The following is a 22,037-nucleotide window of genomic DNA, read 5'->3' on the forward strand; positions in this document are numbered from 1 at the left end:
AAGAACATTCATGATTAGGGATGCCTGGTGGCTCAGTCCATTAAGCATCTGACTTTGGCTCAGGTCATGATCTCACAGTTTGTGAATTCAGGTCCTGTGTCGGGCTCTGTGATGACAGCACAGAGCCTGGAGCCTGCTTCAGATTCTGTGTCTCCCTCTCTCTCTGCCCCTGCCCCACTTGCCCTCTGTCTCTCTCTTCTCTCTCAAAAATAAATGAACATTAAAAAAAATTAAAAAAAAAAAACATTCACGATTCATGGGAAGTGGTCAAAATGTCAACATTAACAGGAGTATGGAAGAAGTGACTTCAAATTTCATGGATGACTTTGAGAGGTTGAAGATTTCTGTGGAGGAGATAACTGCAGTATTGGTAGAAATAGCAAGAGAACTAGAATTAGAAGTGAGGTCTGTAGATGTTGACTGGACTACTATAATGTCATGATCAATATTTAATGAATTAGGAGTTGCTTCTCATGAATAAGGAAAGAAAGTGGTTTCTTGAGATGAAATCTCTTCCTGGTGAAGATGTTGTGAAGATGTGAAATTACAACAAAAGATTTAGAATATTACATAAACATACATAGTTGATAAAATGGCAACATCGTTTCAAAGGACTGATTCCAATTTTGAAAGAAATTCTACTGTGGGTAAAGTGCTATCAAACAGGATCGTATGCTAGAGAAATTGTGGGGGAAAAAAGTCAATCAATGTGGCAAACTTCCTTACTGTTTTATGTTAAGAAATTGCCACAGCTGCCCCAACCTGGAGCAATCACCGTGATCAGCCACCAGTGCTAAGGCAAGACCTTCCACCAGTAAAAAAGATTACAATTTATTGAAAGCTCAGATGATGGTTAGCATTTTTTAGCAATAAAGTATTTTTAAAAATGTTAAAAAAAATTTTTTTAATGTTTATTTATTTTTGAGACAACGCAAGAGACAGAGCGCAAGCAGCAGAGGGACAGACAGAGGGACACACAGAATCTGAAGCGGGCTCCAGGCTCTGAGCTGTCAGCCCAGAGCCAGACGCGGAGCTCGAACTCATGAATTGTAAGATCATGACCTGAGCCAAAGTCGGACGCTTAACCGACTGAGGCACTCAGGCACCCCAGCAATAAAGTATTTTTAAATTAAGGTATATACATGGTGTTTTTGAACATATTGCTATTGCACACTTAATAGACTATAACGCAGGTTTTTTTTTTTTTTTTTAAAGGTAGGGCTTTTTTATTTTTAAATAATTTGAGAGAGAGAAAGCACACAAGTCAGGGAGAGCGGCAGAGGGGGGAGAGAGAATCTTAAGCAGGTTCCATGCTCAGTGTGGAGCCCAACACAGGGCTCGATCCCATGACCCTGGCTGGGACCATGACCTGAGCCAAAATTCAGAGTCAGATGCTCAGTCAACTGAGCCACCCAGGAACCCCAGACTATAGTGTAGTTTAAGCATAACTTTTATATGCACGGAGAAACCAAAAAATTCATTTTATTTGCTTTACTGAGATATTCACTTTATTGTGGTAGTTTGAAACCAAACCCAAATATTTCTAAGGTATGCCTGTATAATCCATTTGAATAAAAGTTATTTGCGATCCTCTTCTCTTTTGCATCGTTTGTGCGAATGCAAGCTGGTGCAGCCACTCTGGAAAACAGTATGGAGGTTCCTCAAAAAATTAAAAATAGAACTACCCTATGAACCAGCAATTGCACTACTAGGTATTTATCCAAGGGATACAGGTATGCTATTTCGAAGGGACACATGCACCCCCATGTTTATAGCAGCACTATCAACAATAGCCAAAGTATGGAAAGAGCCCAAATGTCCAACAATGGATGAATGAAGAAGATGTGGTATATATATATACACAACGGGGTATTACTCGGCAATCAACAAGAATGAAATCTTGCCATTTGCAACTACGTGGATGGAACTGGAGGGTATTATGCTAAGTGAAATTAGTCAGAGAAAGACAAATATATGACTTCACTCATATGAGGACTTTAAGACATAAAACAGATGAACATAAGGGAAGGGAAACAAAAATAACATAAAAACAGGGAGGGGACAAAACATAAGAGACTGTTAGAGAACAAACAGAGGGTTAGTGGAGGGGTTGTGGGAGGGGGGATAGGCTAAATGGGTAAGGGGCATTAAGGAATCTACTCCTGAAATCATTGTTGCACTATATGCTAACTAATTTGGATGTAAATTTTAAAAAAGTTTTTAAAAATGTGGGAATGGATCCTTCCACAATAAACATCTCAAGCGCACTGGATATGTCATATTTTTAAGCTCATATGGGCAGTAGTGTTTTCAAAGGGCAGTAGGAGCATCTGCCCAATGGGGAGGAATATTTTATCACTGTCATTGTTTATCTTGATGCTGACAATAAAAAGCAGGCTGACTTTAAAAAAAAAAAGTTACTTGAGATCCTCAATACTACTTAATAGCATCAAAGAGAGCTTGTCACCAAGAGTCTAAAAACGGCTAGTACGGAATTTGAAGAAATAGATCCAAGTAATTTTAGACACTGATTATTCACTTTAAAAGGCAAAGCTGAACTTTTAAATCTGATTATCCATTTGGAAAAACAACAAAAATTAACTCCCTATCTCAAAACATACAGAATAAACTTCAAATGGATGAGGGATAAACATTGTAAGGAATGAAACCATACAAGTGCTAGAAGAAAACATGGGTGAATTCCTCTTTATCCAGGGTACAGTGAAAATTCAGACACAATAAAAGATAAATCAACCACATAAAAACCAATTTTTTCCGTGATCCCCCCACACAAGAAACAATAACAAAAACCCACCATAAACAAAATCAAAAGGCAAATGAGGGGAAAAAAGAGAAAATATTTGTGACATATACCAGTTAAGAGCTAATATCCCTAGTACATAAAAATTTGAGTGGAAAACACCAAAACCTGACAGAAAATGTATGAAAATATGAATAAACAAGTCACAAAAATAAAAAATAAGGCCATTAGTAAATATGAGAGGATATTCAACTTCATTTTAAGTGGAAACTACACTGAGATGTCATTGCTCCCCCATCGAACTGGCAAAATGTTCAAAATAAGACACACTGTTGGATGGGATTCTAGGCAAACAGACACTAACAGTTGGCTTGTGGGAATGCCAATATTTAACATAATTACCAATCTGTTTACCTTCTGACCCAGCAATTCCACTTCTAGGAATATACCCTGAAGACACATTCCAATAATGTAAAAATATACAGGCACAGGGTGAGTCACTGCAGCACTGTTTGCAATTGCAAAATTCTGAAAATAACCTATACATCCACGTATAGGAGACTGAGTTGAATAAACTATGGTACACTCACATAATGGAGGACAAACACTACATAGCTACAAAAAAGACCATGGAAGATATTCATGAATTGATGTATTGTGAATTTCCAGGATATCCTGCAAGTAAAAAATCTAAAGTACCAAGGAATATCTAGAATATGATATCTTTTAACAAACAAGGAGAAAACATAAATGTATCTGCTCATTTGTGTAAAAATAAACAAAGAATAGGCACACCATAAATAAAAAATAAATAAAAACAACAGGGATGGGGGAAAAAAACAGTAAAATGGAATAGAAACTGAAAAAATGACCCAAATTGTATTTCAAATGAATTATATAACCATACGGAGGTGAGGCTAAGAAGAGAATAAGAAATCCAAATAACTTTTAAACACAGCTTTTGAACTATATACTCTCTTGGTAACTACATACAGGCATAAATATATTCTGAAACTGTTTTTATTTTTCTATAACTGCACAAGAAGTACTTTGCTGCGGATAAATGTGGACAATGGGAACTAGGTTCTCACTGTTGGGGCTGGTAGTTACAAACATGTAAAGGGGGAGGACAGATTGAACCTTGTGTTGGGTTAGTATCAGAGGTGTCAAGGTAAACTCATGGTGTTTTAATACACACAAAGAAACATATATATGCATTATATATGCATATATTACATTTTTACATAAAATACATATTATATATTTGTGTGTGTGTGTGTACATATCATCTATTTTCTAGCTCTATCTGGTCAGTGGGCCTAGGGAAAAAAAGACAACCCAATGACAATGTAGACACCTAGCTCCTAAATCTATTTCAATATACTATTTCTATTCAATGGAACCAGAGTTCCTTGGAGAAATGGCTAATACCAGCACCGGGGAGGGGAAATACAGGCGGGTCTAAAAAATTCTGTGGTGACAGAAATTAAGGATGTACTGAAAGGATAATGAGGAGGGTATGTCAAAAGGACAAAGAAGCCACTTTGAAGGCCACTCCCACTGGTTAAGTCGGGGACCTTTTGAGCTTCAAAATAAAAAATGATAGTAAAAAAACTAAGGATTACAGTCCATTGCATAAAATAAGAATCATGATCCCACACTAGCAAGATGGATAGGGAATAAGAGAAATATCTTCCTTATCACAGAAAACTAATGAAGATAAAAGTAATGACATAATTAGGAAATCACCATTTGGAACTATCATAACATTTAATTCTGATAAGCGTTTCAATTGCTGGCAAAACTACTTAGTAATGTTTTAATGAGTGATAGGATATTTATACAGTCTCCAAGTGTCTTCCCACAAGATACTTTTTAATTGGGAAAGGTAAATAGTAAACTGGCTCAAGCTCTTAGCTGCCACTCAAACCTTTGTGACTGTCCAAGCTGTGTCCCAAAAGGGTAGGGAATGCCAATATACCTATTCAGGATGCTGAAGGACTGCTAATTGCCTATCCCTTCAGCTCCCTGATGCAGGCTAACTGGAAGCCTGACTTTCAAGAAGCAGCTGGGCAAGTTGGGACATTAGTTATACAGTCTAGCCTCTATGAGAGAAATTGAGAGCTGGGTAGTTTTGCTTACTCATTCTATCCCAGGAAAGAGTCGCTGGGAATGCTGGTGCAAAGAGAACCACCTCTGTTTTGTATGTTTCTAGAGAATTCATGAGTGCCAAGTTCTGTCAGCTCCCAGAAATAGGTGATTCGGGAGCTTCTCACTTAGTGTTGACAAGCTACTTCCAGGGAGAAGTGGAGACCTGGTTTTCTTGTTGAAGTCAGCCAGAGGGAGAGAATACAGGGGGAGTGCTCACTGGTTCTTAGGGGCTTCCAGGAGGACTGCAGTCAGCACCTAGATGAAGACTGGTTAGAAGCTGGACTCTCAGGCAGCAGCTGGGAAAGTATGTAGTCAAATCTTTTCTAGGGAAACAAAGGAGCACTTGTTAACAGGAGCATGAGCACCTGCTATGGCTATTCCCCTAGGGTTCAGCACAGAGGGAACAGGTAAAAAGGACCCTCCACTACTCTATCCCTAGAAAAGATCTGACTGCATTCTTTACCAGCTGCTGCCTGAGGGTCCAGACAGAAACTAGCTGAATGATCCTACACATCAGGCAGTGACAAGCCCTGTTGATTTTCAGAGGCAGGTGACCTGGGAGCCCATCTATGGGGAGGCAGACTTAAAAGCTGGCGGGCTAGATGTGTGTAGTCTAAACACTTCTCTCCTCAGAGAGAAGCTGGGAGTTGGGGGGTTCTCTTCTGATTATATGGAGCTATGCCAAGGGTGGAGTTTATTACAAGAGTACATTCTCAGCATCCGTTATGTATTTTGATGTGGGTATTTTTTCAGTTGCCTGATGTGCAGGATCATTCAACTAGTTTCTAGATTTCTCCAGAGAAATGCTCCATATGTAGCAGTATCTTTGGTGCATCCACAGGAGGAAGAAAATTCAGGAGCCTTCTGTGTCTCTATTTTGGTGACCCCCTCCCCTCTCTGTTTGCTCTTTGTTATTCTTCAAGGTGTTATACTTTGCTAACTTTTCTTACTCTGTAACTTCTCCTTAAGGGATCTCATACATTCCCATAGTTTGATACTACTCATGTGTTGATGATGCCAATAATTTTGTGTTGAGCTTCAAATTTAAAACTTTAGGCAAACAGTTGCTTTGCTGCATTTTACTGGGCATTATTCCTTACACGCAATACAATAAAAACGGAAATTCATCTTCAAAAAATCTGTTCTTTTTTTCTTGATTACTGTGGACTTTGTAGATTCCACTCTGAGAATTTTTACTCTTTATTTTCTTAGCCTTATCAAGACATCAATTCTTACATTGATGATTATAATAATTACCATATTATTTTTTTTAAGTCAACATTCACACTTTTAAGTAATCTTTCACAAATCTAGTATTTCATAGTACATTAAAGAGCCTTCCAAAATGTCACTTAAAAAATTTTTTTTTCTGGGGGTGCTTGGGTGGCTCAGTCAGTTGGGTGTCTGACTATGGTTCAGGTCATGATCTTGTAGTCTGTGAATTCAAGCCCCCTGTTGGGCTCTGTGCTGATAACTCAGAGCCTGGAACCTGTTTCGATTCTGTGTCTCTCTCTCTGCCCCTCCCATACTCAGGCTCTGTCCATCTCTCTCTCAGAAATAAACATTAAAAAAAATTAAAAAAATAAATAAAACAAGTTTTTGATGTTTATTTTTGAGAGAGAGAGAGAGAAAGAGAGAGAGAGAGAGAGAGAGAGGGAGGGAGGGAGAGGGAGAGAGGGAAGGAGAGAGAAAGGAGCACTCGTGTGCGCAGAGCACGAGCAGGGCAGAGAGGGAGACACAGAATCCAAAGCAGGGTCCAGGCTCCGAGCTGTTAGCACAGAGTCTGACATGGGGCTCGAATTCATGAACTGCAAGATCATGACCTGAGTTGAAGTCAGACATTTAACTGACCGAGCTACCCAGATGCCCCCAAAAAACTCACTTAAAAAAATTTATTTATTTATTTTGAGGGGGGGCGGGGAGTGTGAGTGAGTGAGGGGCAGAGAGCAAGGGAGAGAGAGAATCCCAAGCAGGCTCCATGCTCCTCATGGAGCCTGATGTGAGGGCTCAATCACAACTGTGAGATCATGACCTGAGCCAAAATCAAGAGTTGGACGCTTAACTGACTAAGCCACCCAGGCATCCCCAAAAGGTCATTTTCAAAAAAAGGACTTTCACAAAGGTCCAAAGTTCTTAGTGTGGCATCCAAGGCTCTCCATATCCTGACCCTTTTCTATCTCTGATGCCTAATTTCCCTTCTCTGAAGCATACACTTCACATCCTATAATATCTAATTGCCTATTGTTCTCCCATAACATACCATACATTTTATACCTACATGATTTTATACATGCTATTCCCTACAACTAGAATAACACTTTGACTCCAATCCTTGTCTCCATTTATGTAGAAAACCCTATCATCTTTTAGAAGTTTTCCCCTGGGGTGCCTGGGTGGCTCAGTCAGTTAAGCAATTGACTTTGGCTCAGGTCATGATCTCATGGTTCATGGGTTTGAGCCCTGCATCGGGCTTTGTGATGACAGCTCAGAACCTGGAGCCTGCATCAGATTCAGTGTCTCCTTCTCTCTCTGCCCCTCCCCTGCTCATGCTCTGTCTCTCTCAGTCTCTCAAAACAAAGTAAATGTTAGAAAAATTTTCTTAAAAATTAAAAAAAGTTTTCCCTTAACAAGCCCTCTGCTTGGATAGGTAATCACTTCCTCCTCTATCCTACCCTGTGTCATACACATTTTTCTGCTTTTTATAGTAAGCATTTCTTATATTGGATTGCCGCTCTAATTGGATTGCCGCTCACTTGCCACTCTAATCTTTAAAATCCATGAGAGCAGAGGCTACCTTATTTATATCTACTTAATTAGTTCCAAGCAGAATATCATACACATACTTTGTGATCAATAAATATTTAATGAATTAAGTGAGCAAGAAACAAAAACTGAATAGTGGAGATTTTTCATATTAATAGCTAGGCTTTGGAAGACAAAGATGATCTAGAAAGAAATGGCTAATTAGTTATCCAGATACTTTTCACAAATTAGATTTGAAATTCTAAACCACAGTCCAAGATACTAAAATGAAGAACTCCTGGCTAAAATGGAGAATATGTATCTTTTAAAGATGAGGAAAAATGTATTTATCAAGGTCTAGATAATCTGATCAAATGGATTTTAAACTGAATATGAAGAGGAAGAATAAAAATTTCTGAGGTAAACTCATACAATTAGAGATATAGAAGACAAGAGGAATAACATGAAGAGACCAAAAGTTAAAAAGTTATGCAAGGCACACAAGAAAATAACTGAGAATAGGTCTGAAACATAATTATACCTTCAGATTTCCGTAAATTAATGGGCAGAGCCTAAGAAATAAAACATACTTGAAATTTCAATACCATATGATTAAAGGATGATGACACTGAGATCTGGAGAATAGAATTGCAAGATTGGGATGTGAAAATGGAAGGGAAAAGAATAATTTTCAGAGGAAGTAAGTAGAATCTAGAGTAGCCTTGATTAATAGAACTTTGTGCAATGATGGAAATGGTGTGTATTTGGCTACGTGGCTATTGAGCACCTGAAATGTGGCTAGCACAAATAAGGAACAAATTTTTAACATAAATGTTTTAAATTTTATTATTTAATTTTATTTTTTGAGAGAGAGTGTTCGCATGCATGCGTGCAAGTGTGAAAGGGTCAGAAGGAGAAGGAGAGAATCTCAAACAGGCTCCATGCCCAGCAAAGAACCCTCTGAGGAGTTCAACGTCACAACTGTGAGATCATGACCTGAGCTGAAATCAAGAGTCAGATGCTTAACCAACTGAGCCACCCAGCTACCCCGTTAACATAAACTCTTAATTTTATTTAAATTTACAGTCACATGTGGTTAGTAGCTACTATACTGGGCAGCACAGATCTAAAGTCTCTATGATATATTATGTACTATGCCTAATATATAATAAAAAACTAACAGACATATGAACAAACAGGAAAATGGAATCCATAGTCAAGAGGAAAATATTTCAATAGACAGACTCAGCAATAACCCAGATAATGAATTTAGCAGATAAGGACTTTAAAATAATTATGATAAACATGATCCCAGGGTCATGGAATTGAGCCCCAGGCCAGGCTCCACAGTGAGTTGTGGAGCCTGCTTAAGATTCTCTCTCCTTCTCCCTCTTCCCTCTCCCCTCTTCACACTACCTCTAAAATAAAAAATATATATAAAACGGTAAAAAAAAAAAAAATGTTAAAAATCTAGAAGACAAGATAAATATAATTGATGAAGAAATGCAGATTTCAGGAAAGATATAGAAACTATGAAAAGAAACCAAACAAAAACTTTAGCTTGATAAATACAATAACTGAAATAATTATAATAGTCTCACAATGAATTTACTGAGTAAATTCAATCTTGTAGAACTTTCTGTGGCCAGAGGGTATGCCTTTTTCTGTGTGTCATATCTCTATTATACGTATTCTCCTTAATGGAAATTTTGTTATTTTCTACCAGTAACAGCTATATAAAGATATATGGCTGCCTTCAGATTTGAAGAATTCCTCGGAATTACTAATTTTCAGGCATAAAAAAGGCCGTAACTTGGCAGAATAAAATGAAATAGTTATAAATGAACAGAATGTTCTCCAACATTCCTCAAAACCCTGATATTCGAAGACTTTATCAAATAATCATGATTAACTCGAAATCTGAACTAAAATATAATTTACACTTAAATAATGTAAAGATATATTTCACATTATAGTGATTTTTAAACACAAAATGAATTAATGTTTACCATGTAAATATATGTATCTTTGCAATTTTAAAATATAAAGACTTTACTAGATAAATACATATTAAGTATCAAACAAAACTTAAATTACCCTCTTATCCATTTCATAAGATGAAGCTTCTGTACTTGGCAAAAGATGGGTAATAGTGGCTATTAGGATCTGTCAGCAAAGAAAAAAAGAGTTCAAAAATATGTTAAATGATGCATCTTAAAACTTAAATGTTAATGCTAACAAAGCGCTACAAAATCTGTTGATAAAAGTTTACCTTAAATACATTTTTAAATCCTAAATACATTAACAATGTTATTTCAAAGTAATTTTTAAATAGGTAAGCTTTTCAAGTATACTTAACTATCAATCATTTAAAATCCCCATGTATATAGAACCAAAATTATATAAACTGTCAACTATAAATGGATTTCTTACAAATTCAATTCATGAATCAATATAAACACACATATATGTTAACAGAAAATAAGAGGATATAGATAAGCAAAAATATTTATAAAAAACATCTGCAATCATATCACTCAAGAAATCTATTCTGCTTATGAAATTAGTTATATAAGGAACGTACTTCAACATAATGAAGACCTTATACAACAAGCTCATAGCTAAAGTCATACTCAATGGTGAAAAGTTAAAAGTTTTCCTCTAAGATCAGGAATAAGACAAGGATGCCCACAACTGTGCTTTTTATTCGGCATAATACCTGAAGTCCTACCATAGCAATTAGGGAAGAAAAAGAATTAAAAGGCACCCAAATCTCAAAAGAAGAAGTAAAATTATTTGTTTGCAAATGACATCATCTTATATTCAGGAAACCCTAAACATTCCACCAAAAAAGTGTCAGAACTAATAAATGAATTCAGTAAAGTTTCAGGATACAAAATTAATATATAAAAATCAGTTGCATTTCTATATACTAACAATGAACTATCAGAAAAAGAAATTGAGAAAATATCCAATTTACAGTAGCATCAAAATAAAATACGTAGGACTAAATATAACCATGGAGGTAAAAGATCTATACAGTGAAAACTATAAAACACAGATCAACAAAGCTGAAGAAGATACAAATAAATGGAAAGATATCCCATGTTATAGACTGGAAGAACTGGATCAACTGTTCATACTATTCAAAGTGATCTAAGATTCAATGTAATCTCTATTAAATTCCAATGGCATTTTTCTTAGAAAAAGAAAAAAACTGGAGCGCCTGGGTGGCTCAGTCGGTTGAGCGTCTGACTTCGGCTCAGGTCATGATCTTGCAGTCTGTGAGTTTGAGCCCTGTGTTGGGCTCTGTGCTGACAGCTCGGAGCATGGAGCCTGTTTCGGATTCTGTGTCTCCCTCTCTCTCTCTGACCCTCCCCCGTTCATGCTCTCTCTCTGTCTCAAAAATAAATAAACGTTAAAAAAAAATTTTTAAAAAAGAAAAAGAAAAAACTACCCTAAATTTTATATGGAACCATAGAAAACCCCAAAGAACCTAAGTGTTCTTGAGGAACAACAAAACTAGAGGCATCATACTTCCTGATTTTGAGCTATATTATAAAGCTACAGTAATCAGAACAGTACTGACAGTAAGGTACTGACATAAAAACAGGCACATCGATCAGTGGATCAGAATAGAGAGCCTAGGACAGAGGCACTAGCCACACACTTACAGTCAACTAATCTTTGACAAGGGCCCCAAGAGTATACAAAGGTGAAAGGACAGTATCTTCAATAAATGGTGCTAAGAAAACTGGATATCCACATACAAAAAGATGAAACTGGACCCCTATATTACACCACTCACAAAAATTAACTTGAAATGGATCAAAGACTTAAATTTAAACTCCTAGAAGAAACCATAAAACTCCTAGAAGAAAACATTGGGAAAATATTCTTGACATTGGTCTTGGCAGTGATTTCTTGGATAAGACAAAAGCACAGACACCAAAAGCTGAAATAAACAAGTAGGACCACATCAAACTAAAGAGTTTCTGCACAGCAAAGTAAACAATAAATTGAAAGGGCAACTGATGAAACGGGGGAAAATATTTGAAAACCATGTTTCTGGATAAGGGACTAATATATAAAATATATGAAGAGCTCATACAACTCAATAACAAAAAAAGAAATAATCCAATTTAAAAATGGGCAAAGGACCTGAATAAACTTTTTCCAAAGAAGACATTCAAATGGTTAATAGGTATATAAAAAGGTGCTCAATATCACTAATCACAAGGAAAATGCAAATCAAAACCACAATGAGATATCACCTTACATCTGTTGTAATAGCTGTTTTCAAAAAGAGAGGAAATAACACATGTTGGCAAGGATGTGGAGATGAGAAAACCGATATACATTGTTGGCAGGAATCTGAACTGGTACAGTCTTTATAGAAAACAGTATGGAAGTTCCTCAGAATATTAAAAATAGAACTACCATATGATCCAGTAATCCTTCTCCTGACTGTTTATCTAAAGAAATGAAATGGGTATCTCAAAGAGATCCCTCAACACTCATGTTCACTGCAGTATTATTCACAATAGCAAAGATACAGAAACAATCTAAATAAGTGTCCTACAATGAATAAATGAATACAAAAAATCTATGTATATATACACACAATGGAATATTAATGTTCAGTCATAAAAAAGGAAATCTTGCCATTTGTGACAACATAGATGAAACTGGAAGGCATTATCATAAGTGACATAAGCCAAAGACAAATACTGTATGGTATCACTTATATGTGGAATCTTTAAAAAAAACAAAAACAAAAACAAAAAACCCAACCAACTAACCAACCAACGAAGTAAACAAAAACCGCTGATTTCATAAAAATAGAGAATAGAATAGTGGTGGCCAGAGGCTGGGAAGAGAAGAGGGAAATGGGGAAATATAGGTCAAAGGGCATAAATTTTCAGTTTTACTATAAAAAGGGTAAGTTCTGAGGATCTAATGTACAGCATGGTGACTATAGTTAATCATACACTGAATATCTAGGAGTTGCTAAGAGTAGACTTTAAGCATTCTCACCATAAAAAACAAAACAAAAAACAGTTAACTATGTGAGATAATAGATGTGTTAATTATCTTTACCTTAGTAATCATTCCATAATTATCAAATCATCACGCTGTATACTTTTATTATTTTTTTTTAATGTTTATTTTTGAGAGAGAGAGTGACAGACCACGAGCAGGGGAGGGGCAGACAGAGAGGGAAACAGAATCTGAAGTAGGCTCCAGGTTCTGAGCTGTCAGCACACAGCCCGATGCGGGGCTCAAACCCACAAACTGGGAGATCGTGACCTGGGCCGAAGTTGGATACTTAACCAACTAAGCCACCCAGGTGCCCCTCGCTATATACTTTAAATATATACAATTATATTTGTCGATTATTCCTCAATAAAGTTGGAGGGAAAAAAAATAAAGAAATCTACTCTAAGGGTGCCTGGCTGACTCAGTCAGTAGAGCATGTGACTCTTGAACTTGAGGTTGAGTTCACGCCCCATGTTGGGTGTAGACATTACTTAAAGAAAAAGAAATCTACTCTCTTGTCTTTCCAGACATTTCTGTGTACGTGTGTGTGTGTAGATAAATAAATGCTTTAAAAAAATTTATAATCTGGCTTTTTAAATTAACATGTACACTAAGCTGTGTAATGAATAAATTTGATAAAAAATATGAAATAATAAAAAATTATTAAAAGAAGGCAAAATATTCACATATAGTGTTATTTAACCTGGAAATTTTTTGATCTCATTAAACTTTTTTATGTGCATGTTAAAAATGTATAGGGGTAAGTTTATTTTTATTGTATGCTATTATATTTTCATAAGTTATTGCTTCAATGCATCAAGTAGAAATGTAAATGTACTTTACACAGTAAAAGGCTTTTATTTCCTAATAGAATGTAGAATATTAGATACATCCACTTAATATTGGTACTGGAACTGGCTGGGCTTCTATTCATAACTATGCAAACAAGTAAACATTAGTGAAATGCTCCACTATTTTGGGATTTCACTTCTCCATTCAACTAGAAGTGGAATATACTAACTCTTCATGTTTATCTGTAACCATTGACCCCTATAATGTTTAATGAAGCAATCTGAAAAAATTCTGCATACTTAAGAAGTACTTAGGTGAGTATTAATAATATATAAACTGATAAAGAAAATAAGGGAAAGGATTTGCAGACTTTCAAATGAAAAAAAGAAAAATCTGCTTAAAGAATGATCTTAATTTTCAGGGGCGCCTGGGTGGCTCAGTCAGTTAAGCCTCCAACTTCGGCTCAGGTCATGATCTCACGGCTCATTTGAGCCCCGTACTGGGCTCTGTGCTGACAGCTCAGAGCCTGGAGCCTGCTTCTGATTGTGTCTCCCTTTCTCTCTGACCCTCCCCTGCTCACACTCTCTTTCTCTCAAAAATAAATAAAAGTTTAAAAAAATTTTTTTAAATGACCTTAATTTTCAAACAGAATAATCAACCTTAAAGGTTAAAATCTTCAAACGTTTTAATACTAACATACATTGCATTCACATTTATACCCAGTAATCATGTCCTGCATAATTATAATAGCTGCAGCCAACACTGATTAAAATTAATGCTTCATTATTTTAAGGCAAAAAGTTCTAAGCTGTTTGATATGTTTTCTCATTTAGTCTTCAGAGCAACTCTGTGAGCTAGATATTTTTATCACAAATGTAAAGAAAATGTAAAAATATAAAGAAAATGTAAAGATAAAGAAAACGTGAGTTCAGAGAGCCAAGTAACTTGTTCGTAGTTACAAAGTTAGTAAATGGTTGAATCAGGCGTTAGTTAAACCAGGAATGTCTAATCCTCAAACCTAACTTCCTAACCATAATACTACATATTTTCAACTCAACAGATACCCACTGAACATATTCTACATGAAAATCACCCTAGGCATAAAAAATAATAAAGAAGAAAAATGCCCTTGTCTTAGCGGGCATTTTTGAATTTGTACACAAATATATTTTGTGCTGAAATAGAGGTTGGCAAAATGGTTGAGCCAGAAAAGCCTGGACTTAAAATCTTACACACTTGGGTATGAACTATTTCTACCCTGCTAGCTTGTGACTTCATATAGTTACTAAATCCTCAGTTCTCTCGTGTTAAATAAAGGTGGTGGGAGGCAAATAAGAGTCTACCTCAAAAGACTTAAGAATTAAATGAGATAATTTATGAAAAAGTGGCTGGTCTAGCGACTGGTACATAACAGGTGCTTAATAAATATTAATTGTTATATTTCCTAAAAATTTTATTAGAATATGAAGATAAGATAGATAAACTCTGGCTGGAGAGAAGAGATAAAGATTCTTATTTTTTGAGGAGATGGTACTAAACCAATCACTGAAAGATGAAGGGAGGATAAAAGAAGTAGAACATTTCAGGTAGGAAGAGCCAAGGTATGTTCAGGAGATAGTAAGTCGACTCAAGTATGTGGGCAACAGGATACTTCAAAGGAATCTCTACATAATTTTAAAAAGATAGGCTGAGGCCTCATCTGAAGGCTTCAAATTCCCAGATAAAGAACATGGGTCTTATTTTATAGGCAAAGGAAAACCACTCAGAGATATTGCTGAGTTTTGTTTTTTTCAGGTAGGTGTCAGAGTCATGTGAATGTGAAATGACGACTTGGAGGGGAAGACCTCAGAAGCCAGGGGACTAGTCAGAAGGCTACAACAGCATCTCAAGAAAGAAATAATGAAACAGGTCAGGTATTGTATAAAGTATAGGAGGTCAGGTGTTGCAGGAAGCGTTGGAGACACAAAATTAAAATTAAAAAATAATTTTTCAAAAACAAATTTCATCTATGATTAGCTGAATAGGAAAGAAAAGGGATGAATCAAAATAATGTCCTGGTTCTGGTAACTGGAGGGGTGCTATGTTTTCTCACCTAAGAGAGGGAATGAAGCAGAATATACATTAATAAAGATGATGGCAATTATCAATTTGCATGTAGCATTTAAAACCAAGAACAGAGTCTCCTAACATAAAATACAAAAGGACTGTCATGAACTTTGATATCTAAAACCAAAACCAAAACCAAAACCAAAACCAAAAACCAAAAACCAAAAAAACCAGCCTGGGTTGCCATTATTTAGCCATGCAAAATTTAAAGAAATTATTAAATAATTTTATATTTCAAGGTATCCAAATCTAAAGGTTTTTTAACAGGGTCATAATAAATGAGAAATACTTACTTGAATAATTTTCAAGGGAGAATCAGGTTGGTAAATCTGAAGTCTAGGTACATAATGAACCAGCATGTGAAGCATGTTACAAGCTACATGGGCTACTGTTTTATTGGTAAACTGTAATAACAACAACAACAAATTATTCATTAATGCATTAGTTGCTGAAAAACTTTAAATTTCATACCTGTTTCTTTTTTTACTCTAAATTTGTGTATTAAAATACTATTAAGAGGATAAATATATAGTTGCAAAATAAGAATTCACAATATATTCCAAAAACACAATTAACTTTATTTTTGATTTTGAGTGTTTGTCTCCATTAAAGTTTTATTTCATTTTCCCTCACCTAAATTTCTGCAACAGCCTGTAATCTTTTCAGTCTTTTCTCCATTCCAATCTGTTCCCCATTCCAATCAACTCTACACAATATTTTCAAATTAATCTTCTAAAGAACTGCTCTGATGCTCACATTCTTTATGCTTAAAGTTCTCAGATGACTCCCGAACGGCATAAAGTCAAACTTGTTATGCTCAGCTTTTTATGACCACATGTCCCCCACTCTTCAAGCCCTAACCAAATGTCTCCTATTTCCAAAGTCTTCTCTAACACCCAAGTCAAAGTTGATGTTTCCTCTGACCTCAATCAGCATTTTACATGCACTATTCATTTGGTTCTCTCAGCTTTTTGTTTTATTACTCTTATTTTAATCTCTCCAGTCATCATATTATTAACTTTTGAATCTAGTTTTTATAATTTTTTTTCATTCTAATATCCCTCAATCTGACCAGCAAAGCACCTCAAATATAGTACATACTATGACACAAATATTTGTCATATAAGTAATATTTGTACTTTTTATGTTTACATTCTATATAGAAAGTGCATTACAAGTTTTAAGACAAAAATAATATCATGCATACTTTCCCAAGCAAAAAATTTACTCATTCACACTCTCCAAATAATTAGGTTATTATTTTTTAACAAATCTTACTCTTGTTAGCTACAAAGAGACCATTTAACTTGAATAATAAAGCCAAATCATGCAACAGCTCAAGAATTCAGGAAGTAATAAGGACTGAAGAGTAACTTACAAAAATAATGATTAGGAAAATATAAATGACCTTACAAATTAAATGACATAAAAAGCTGAGATAAAATTGGTGATCACCACAATACCCTACATTCAAGAGTAGGACCACTCAAGGAAAAAGTCAAGATCAAGGAAATAATGTGTTAACAAATGAATAATAATAAAATGTAACATTTAATAAATGTCTTATCCTATAAAGACATAAGATATAATAAACACTTGGAGAAAAAGTCATGCATTCTATATCAATATATTCCACTAAATAGGTTCTTTTTTTTTTTTTACCTTTAAGGAAACACAAATTACATTCAGAGCTTCCTTAATTTGAGGATGATGAGACTCATGGACTAGTTCTTCACAAATCCAAATACCTAAACTGCACAGTGCTACACATCTGCAAAAAAGGCAACCAACAATGATGTAAATAAAAGTGCATGAGACTTGAAATGAAATGAAACCATCACCCCAACCAAAATACCAAAACAAACCATCCTATAAAGAACATGCACTGTTTAAATGAATCAATTTTTACTCTGTATATTAGCTCTTCTTAGCAAGAGAAAGTAGGAGGAAAGCACATGGCTCCAAACTAAAAGCCTAATTTTCAAATATAATTTGCTAACAATCTCATAGGCGGGAATAACACACAGGATCTTTTTAACAAACCTATATTAATAAATTGATACTGCCATAAAGCGTCCCAAACAAATATGTAACCTGCTTTCAAAAAAGGAAAGTGTGATTTTGTTGACAGCACCCAATGAACTTCAGCAAAAACATGAAGCTGCTGGGTCAAAGATTATTTTCATAACCCTTAAATCTAACATAGCCAGCTATAAATTCTTTAAAACAAATTGGCAATACAAATAAAATTCATATGTTTTATAAAGAGATTCCAAAAGAAACAGAATTTGCATAATTTTTTCTATCCCCTAATGTCTTGTGAAACTTCATTTCCCTACTTCGACTGAGTTTCAGCTTGAAGGGACTTATTAGATGATCAGAATCAGTAAAAGAATCAGTAAAAATTCCATTAGTGTGTTCAAGTATAAGCTTCTGATGAAGCACATATTGGTTCCCTCAACTCCTTAAAAAGTCAACTCATTCTAGTATTCTGCTATACTTGGCATGTCCTGATACTGACATTCTTTTCTCTTTTTTTGAAGTTTATTTATTTATTTTGAGAGAGCAAGCAAGAGCACGCACACACAAGTGGGGTAGGGGCAGAGAGAGAGGGAGAGAGAGAATCCCAAGCAAGATCTGTGCAGAACATGGAGCGTGACACAGGGCTCGATCTCACAACCTTGAGATCATGACCTTAGCCGACATCAAGAGTCAGATGCTTAACTGACTGAGCCACCCAGGTGTCCCCCTCCCCATGATGATATTCTTAACATTTTTTCAGTAGAATGCTAAATTTCAGAACAATTCAATGCAGAAATTGTTTTCTTCCTGAACACAGATGATCAGAAGTTAAGTGTCTTCTTTCGGTTTATCATAGTGTTAATGCTAATAAATTATTTACTATCAAAAGTACCAAAGGATGCCTGGATGGCTCAGTCAGTTGAGTGTCAGACCTCAGTTCAGGTCATGATCAGGTTTGTGGGTTCGAGTCTCACACTGGGCTCTCTGCTCTTAGCGCAGGGCCTGCTTCAGATCCTGTCTCTCTCTACCTCTTCCCCACCTGCACACTATCTCAAAAAAATAAATAAACATTAAAAAAAAAAACTACCATAAAGTCTTCTAAGCGAAGTCTACTGCTTTATTTCTTCCCTACTGTTTCCCACCTATAAATATTCTAGATCTAAATAACCAAGTTTCAGGTTTAGCAGTGGGAAGCACTGTAATCCTACAGTAATAATAAACTCCATGAATGCAGCTAATTAACACAGACCAGAAGTAAAATGCTTAACAGACATTTTTATAATTGAGGGGTAAGATCAAATTTGTGTGTGCATGTGTGGGTGTGTGTATGTTTGTGTGTTTCCTACATTCTTCAAGATATTCAAATAATTTAGATTATTCCCAGTATGGCTCAAGTCTGTGCTCCTGGTCAGATTTGGGGGTCTTCTAAGACCTCACATTCCTGAAAGGAAAGCAAGTTTAGAAAATACTTATATTCAACTTTTGGGATTTCCCTATACTCTCAAGACAAGCTAATGTGTTAATGATTCCCAGGTCTACTTCCGGGCAGCTATGTTTTAGGCTTCAATGTTCTTTCACTTGAGAGGCAACACAGTTTAAAAAAGAAAAAAAAAAAAAGGCAGAAGATCTAGGATCTGAAGATCGAAGTTCAAATCTGGTTCTGTCACTTATTACTTATATATCTGATATGGCTCTGAAGACAAAATGCCAGAGTTGCAATCATGGGTCTGTCATTTCTGGATGATAGGGCAGATTATTTAAATTCTCTGGGCTCCCATCTATAAAAAAATCAGATAAAAACTGCACATATGCCCTAGAAATGTTGCAAAGATTAAATGAGGTAATAAGGTGTTCAGAACAGTGCCTAGCACAGAATAAATGTTAGTTTTCTAAGCCATCAGTTTTTTGCTAGTAAAGTTGGAAGAATAATGATTCCAGTAATTTCTTAGAATTGTGATGAGGATTAAGTGGAACAATTTGACAGGAAAATCCTTATAAACTTAAAAGGTTATCATTATTAATCATTAGCATAGCAAATGTTAAAGAAATAATATTGATAATAATCACATTTGGGGGGCGCCTGGGTGGCGCAGTCGGTTAAGCGTCCGACTTCAGCCAGGTCACGATCTCGCGGTCCATGAGTTCGAGCCCCGCGTCAGGCTCTGGGCTGATGGCTCGGAGCCTGGAGCCTGTTTCCGATTCTGTGTCTCCCTCTCTCTCTGACCCTCCCCCGTTTATGCTCTGTCTCTCTCTGTCCCAAAAATAAATTAAAAAAAAAAAAAAAAAAAAAAAAAAAAAAAAAAACCGTTGAAAAAAAAATAATCACATTTGGGGTTAAGGCTACCAGAAATGAAAATATGGGAATAATGGAAAGACAATGTCATTTTCTGGAGTAGTTGTCCAGTATTAAAATGAAACTAATGTAAAACAAGAATTTATTCAAAGAGATTTGTTTCTAGTTAAACTTGGCTATTAAGAAAAATATCCAACTGCATTAAAGGCTAGAGCTATGTCTCATTTAAGCAAACTGCTCATTTTATATTAATTCTAGTTGCTGTTAAAAGGTTTAAATTGCAATTAGAATCCAAATGGTCAAAGCCATAATCCATATTTTTTAGAACCTTGGGTCAAAAAAATGTGCAGATGTTAGGAAAAGAGGAAGCATTCCAGACATGTAGGTCAGAATAGTAGTAAACGCAGACTACTACTGAGGCTAATTACATAGTATTAGAATTAGCTCCAAGAAATAGAAAATATAAATTAATGATATTTTTGAGAAAAGAAGGAACATGGTGTGTTATTGGTATCCTGCTGATTTAAATCTCCATCTTTCTGGAAAGGTCTAGTAAAACAGAGAAAATGACAGTTTTCACTTCTTAACAAGATGTTTAGAAGGGAAAACATTCTAAAGTCTTTTTATATTCTATTTTTAAAAAATACCCTGATAAAATATTTATAAATTTTCCTATTTTTTTCTACATTAAAAATATTTCCTTTGAATTCAACTTAAAAAATATTCATTGGGTAATTACTAGTACATTACAAAGTATTGCATAAGAGATAGTGACAAATAAAATCTGAAGGGAAAGCAAAATGTACTTGAATAAAATTAAATCATTTTAGATACAGAAGGTAAAGGCACTGAACAAGGTGACCAGGATTTTATTTTTTTAAGATTTTTTTTTTTAATGTTTACTTATTTTTGAGAGAGAGAGAGAAGCAGAGAGAGGGAGACACAGAATCTGAAGCAGACTTCAGGCTCAGAGCTGTCAGCACAGAGCCCGATGCAGGCCTCGAACTCACAAACCGTGAGATCATGACCCGAACCAAAGTGAAATGCTTAACTGAACGAGCTACCCAGGTGCCCCTAGGATTTTATTAATGAAGGAAGGTTTGTATTCAAATCATGAAAAGAGTAAGTATTTAATAATATAAATAATTTAGATTTATAATTCAAAACAGCTTTTGTGTATTTGAAACAATCTGGACTGCTGAATAATTCAATCAACTTCTACAATAAGATTCCAAAAACAGAATAGTTATGTCAAGTCTTAAGGATATCTGACCTACCGTGCAGGGCCAGAGGGCTCATCTCTTGCTGAGCTTAATACAGTTTTGATTATAAGTTCCTAGGAAAAAGGAAGAAATAATGGTAATGACTAAAATTTCATTCATTCATCCATTCAACAAGTATTTATTAAATGGCCACTATGAACCCAGACACTGTGCCAGGTGCTAGGGATACAATAAGGAAATAAAAGTCTTTGTTCTCACCCATATACTTTTAATACAGTCTAATATTATTCATAAAATTAGCTAAATAAATAAAACAATGGTATGGTCTGAATGTTTATGTCCCCCCAAAATTCTTATGTTAAAATCCTAACCCCCAAAGATGATGGCATTAGGAGGTGCTTATTAGGTCATGAGGATGGAGACTTTATGAATGGAATTAATGCTCTTATGAAAGAGACCACCACAGAACTCTCTAACTCCTTCTACTCTGTGAAGACACAGTGAGAAGGTGCCAGCTATACACCAGCGAGAGAGCCCTCACCAGAGTACAGCTTTGCTGGAGCCTTGATCTTGGACATCTCAGCCATCAGAACTATGAGGAATAAATTTATGTCATTTATAAGCAACCCAGTCGGTACTATTTTTTTTTTTTTTTTGTGGTAGTATCTTGTTAGAGCAGCACAAACAAATTAAAACAAATTATTTCTGAAATTTATAACCAAATACATATGTTCGAAAAAAGAATCCTTTTTTCCTGATTAGAAGAGTAATAAAAAGCTCACTATAATGAAAAAAGATTTAATTGCTCAAAAGTATGAACATCGTTTCAAAACTCTGAGAAATATTCATTTAAAAGCAAGCTTCTTCTTTTTGATAATTTGTAAAACATGATAGTATGTGAGTTTGG

At 35.4% G+C, this 22,037-nt stretch overlaps 1 protein-coding gene across 8 annotated transcripts in view; it reads right to left on the bottom strand.

Moving 5' to 3' along the window:
• RALGAPA1 (Ral GTPase activating protein catalytic subunit alpha 1) overlaps positions 1-22,037 on the bottom strand; it is a 264,987-nt gene that overhangs the window by 98,683 nt on the left and 144,267 nt on the right. For all 8 annotated transcript variants that reach the window (XR_006203767.1, XM_042942992.1, XM_042942991.1 and 5 more), the window contains 4 exons: positions 21,185-21,243; positions 17,255-17,363; positions 15,886-15,996; positions 9,752-9,820 (listed from right to left, as the gene is read on the bottom strand). Coding sequence is in view for 7 of the 8 variants with exons in the window: in XM_042942992.1 (XP_042798926.1) it covers positions 9,752-9,820; positions 15,886-15,996; positions 17,255-17,363; positions 21,185-21,243 (348 nt within the window). In the remaining variant the exon portion in view is untranslated. The remainder of the gene's footprint in view (positions 1-9,751; positions 9,821-15,885; positions 15,997-17,254; positions 17,364-21,184; positions 21,244-22,037) is intronic.

Source organism: Panthera leo, chromosome B3 (genome assembly GCF_018350215.1).
Source record: "Panthera leo isolate Ple1 chromosome B3, P.leo_Ple1_pat1.1, whole genome shotgun sequence".
In the NCBI taxonomy this organism is placed as follows: domain Eukaryota; kingdom Metazoa; phylum Chordata; class Mammalia; order Carnivora; family Felidae; genus Panthera; species Panthera leo.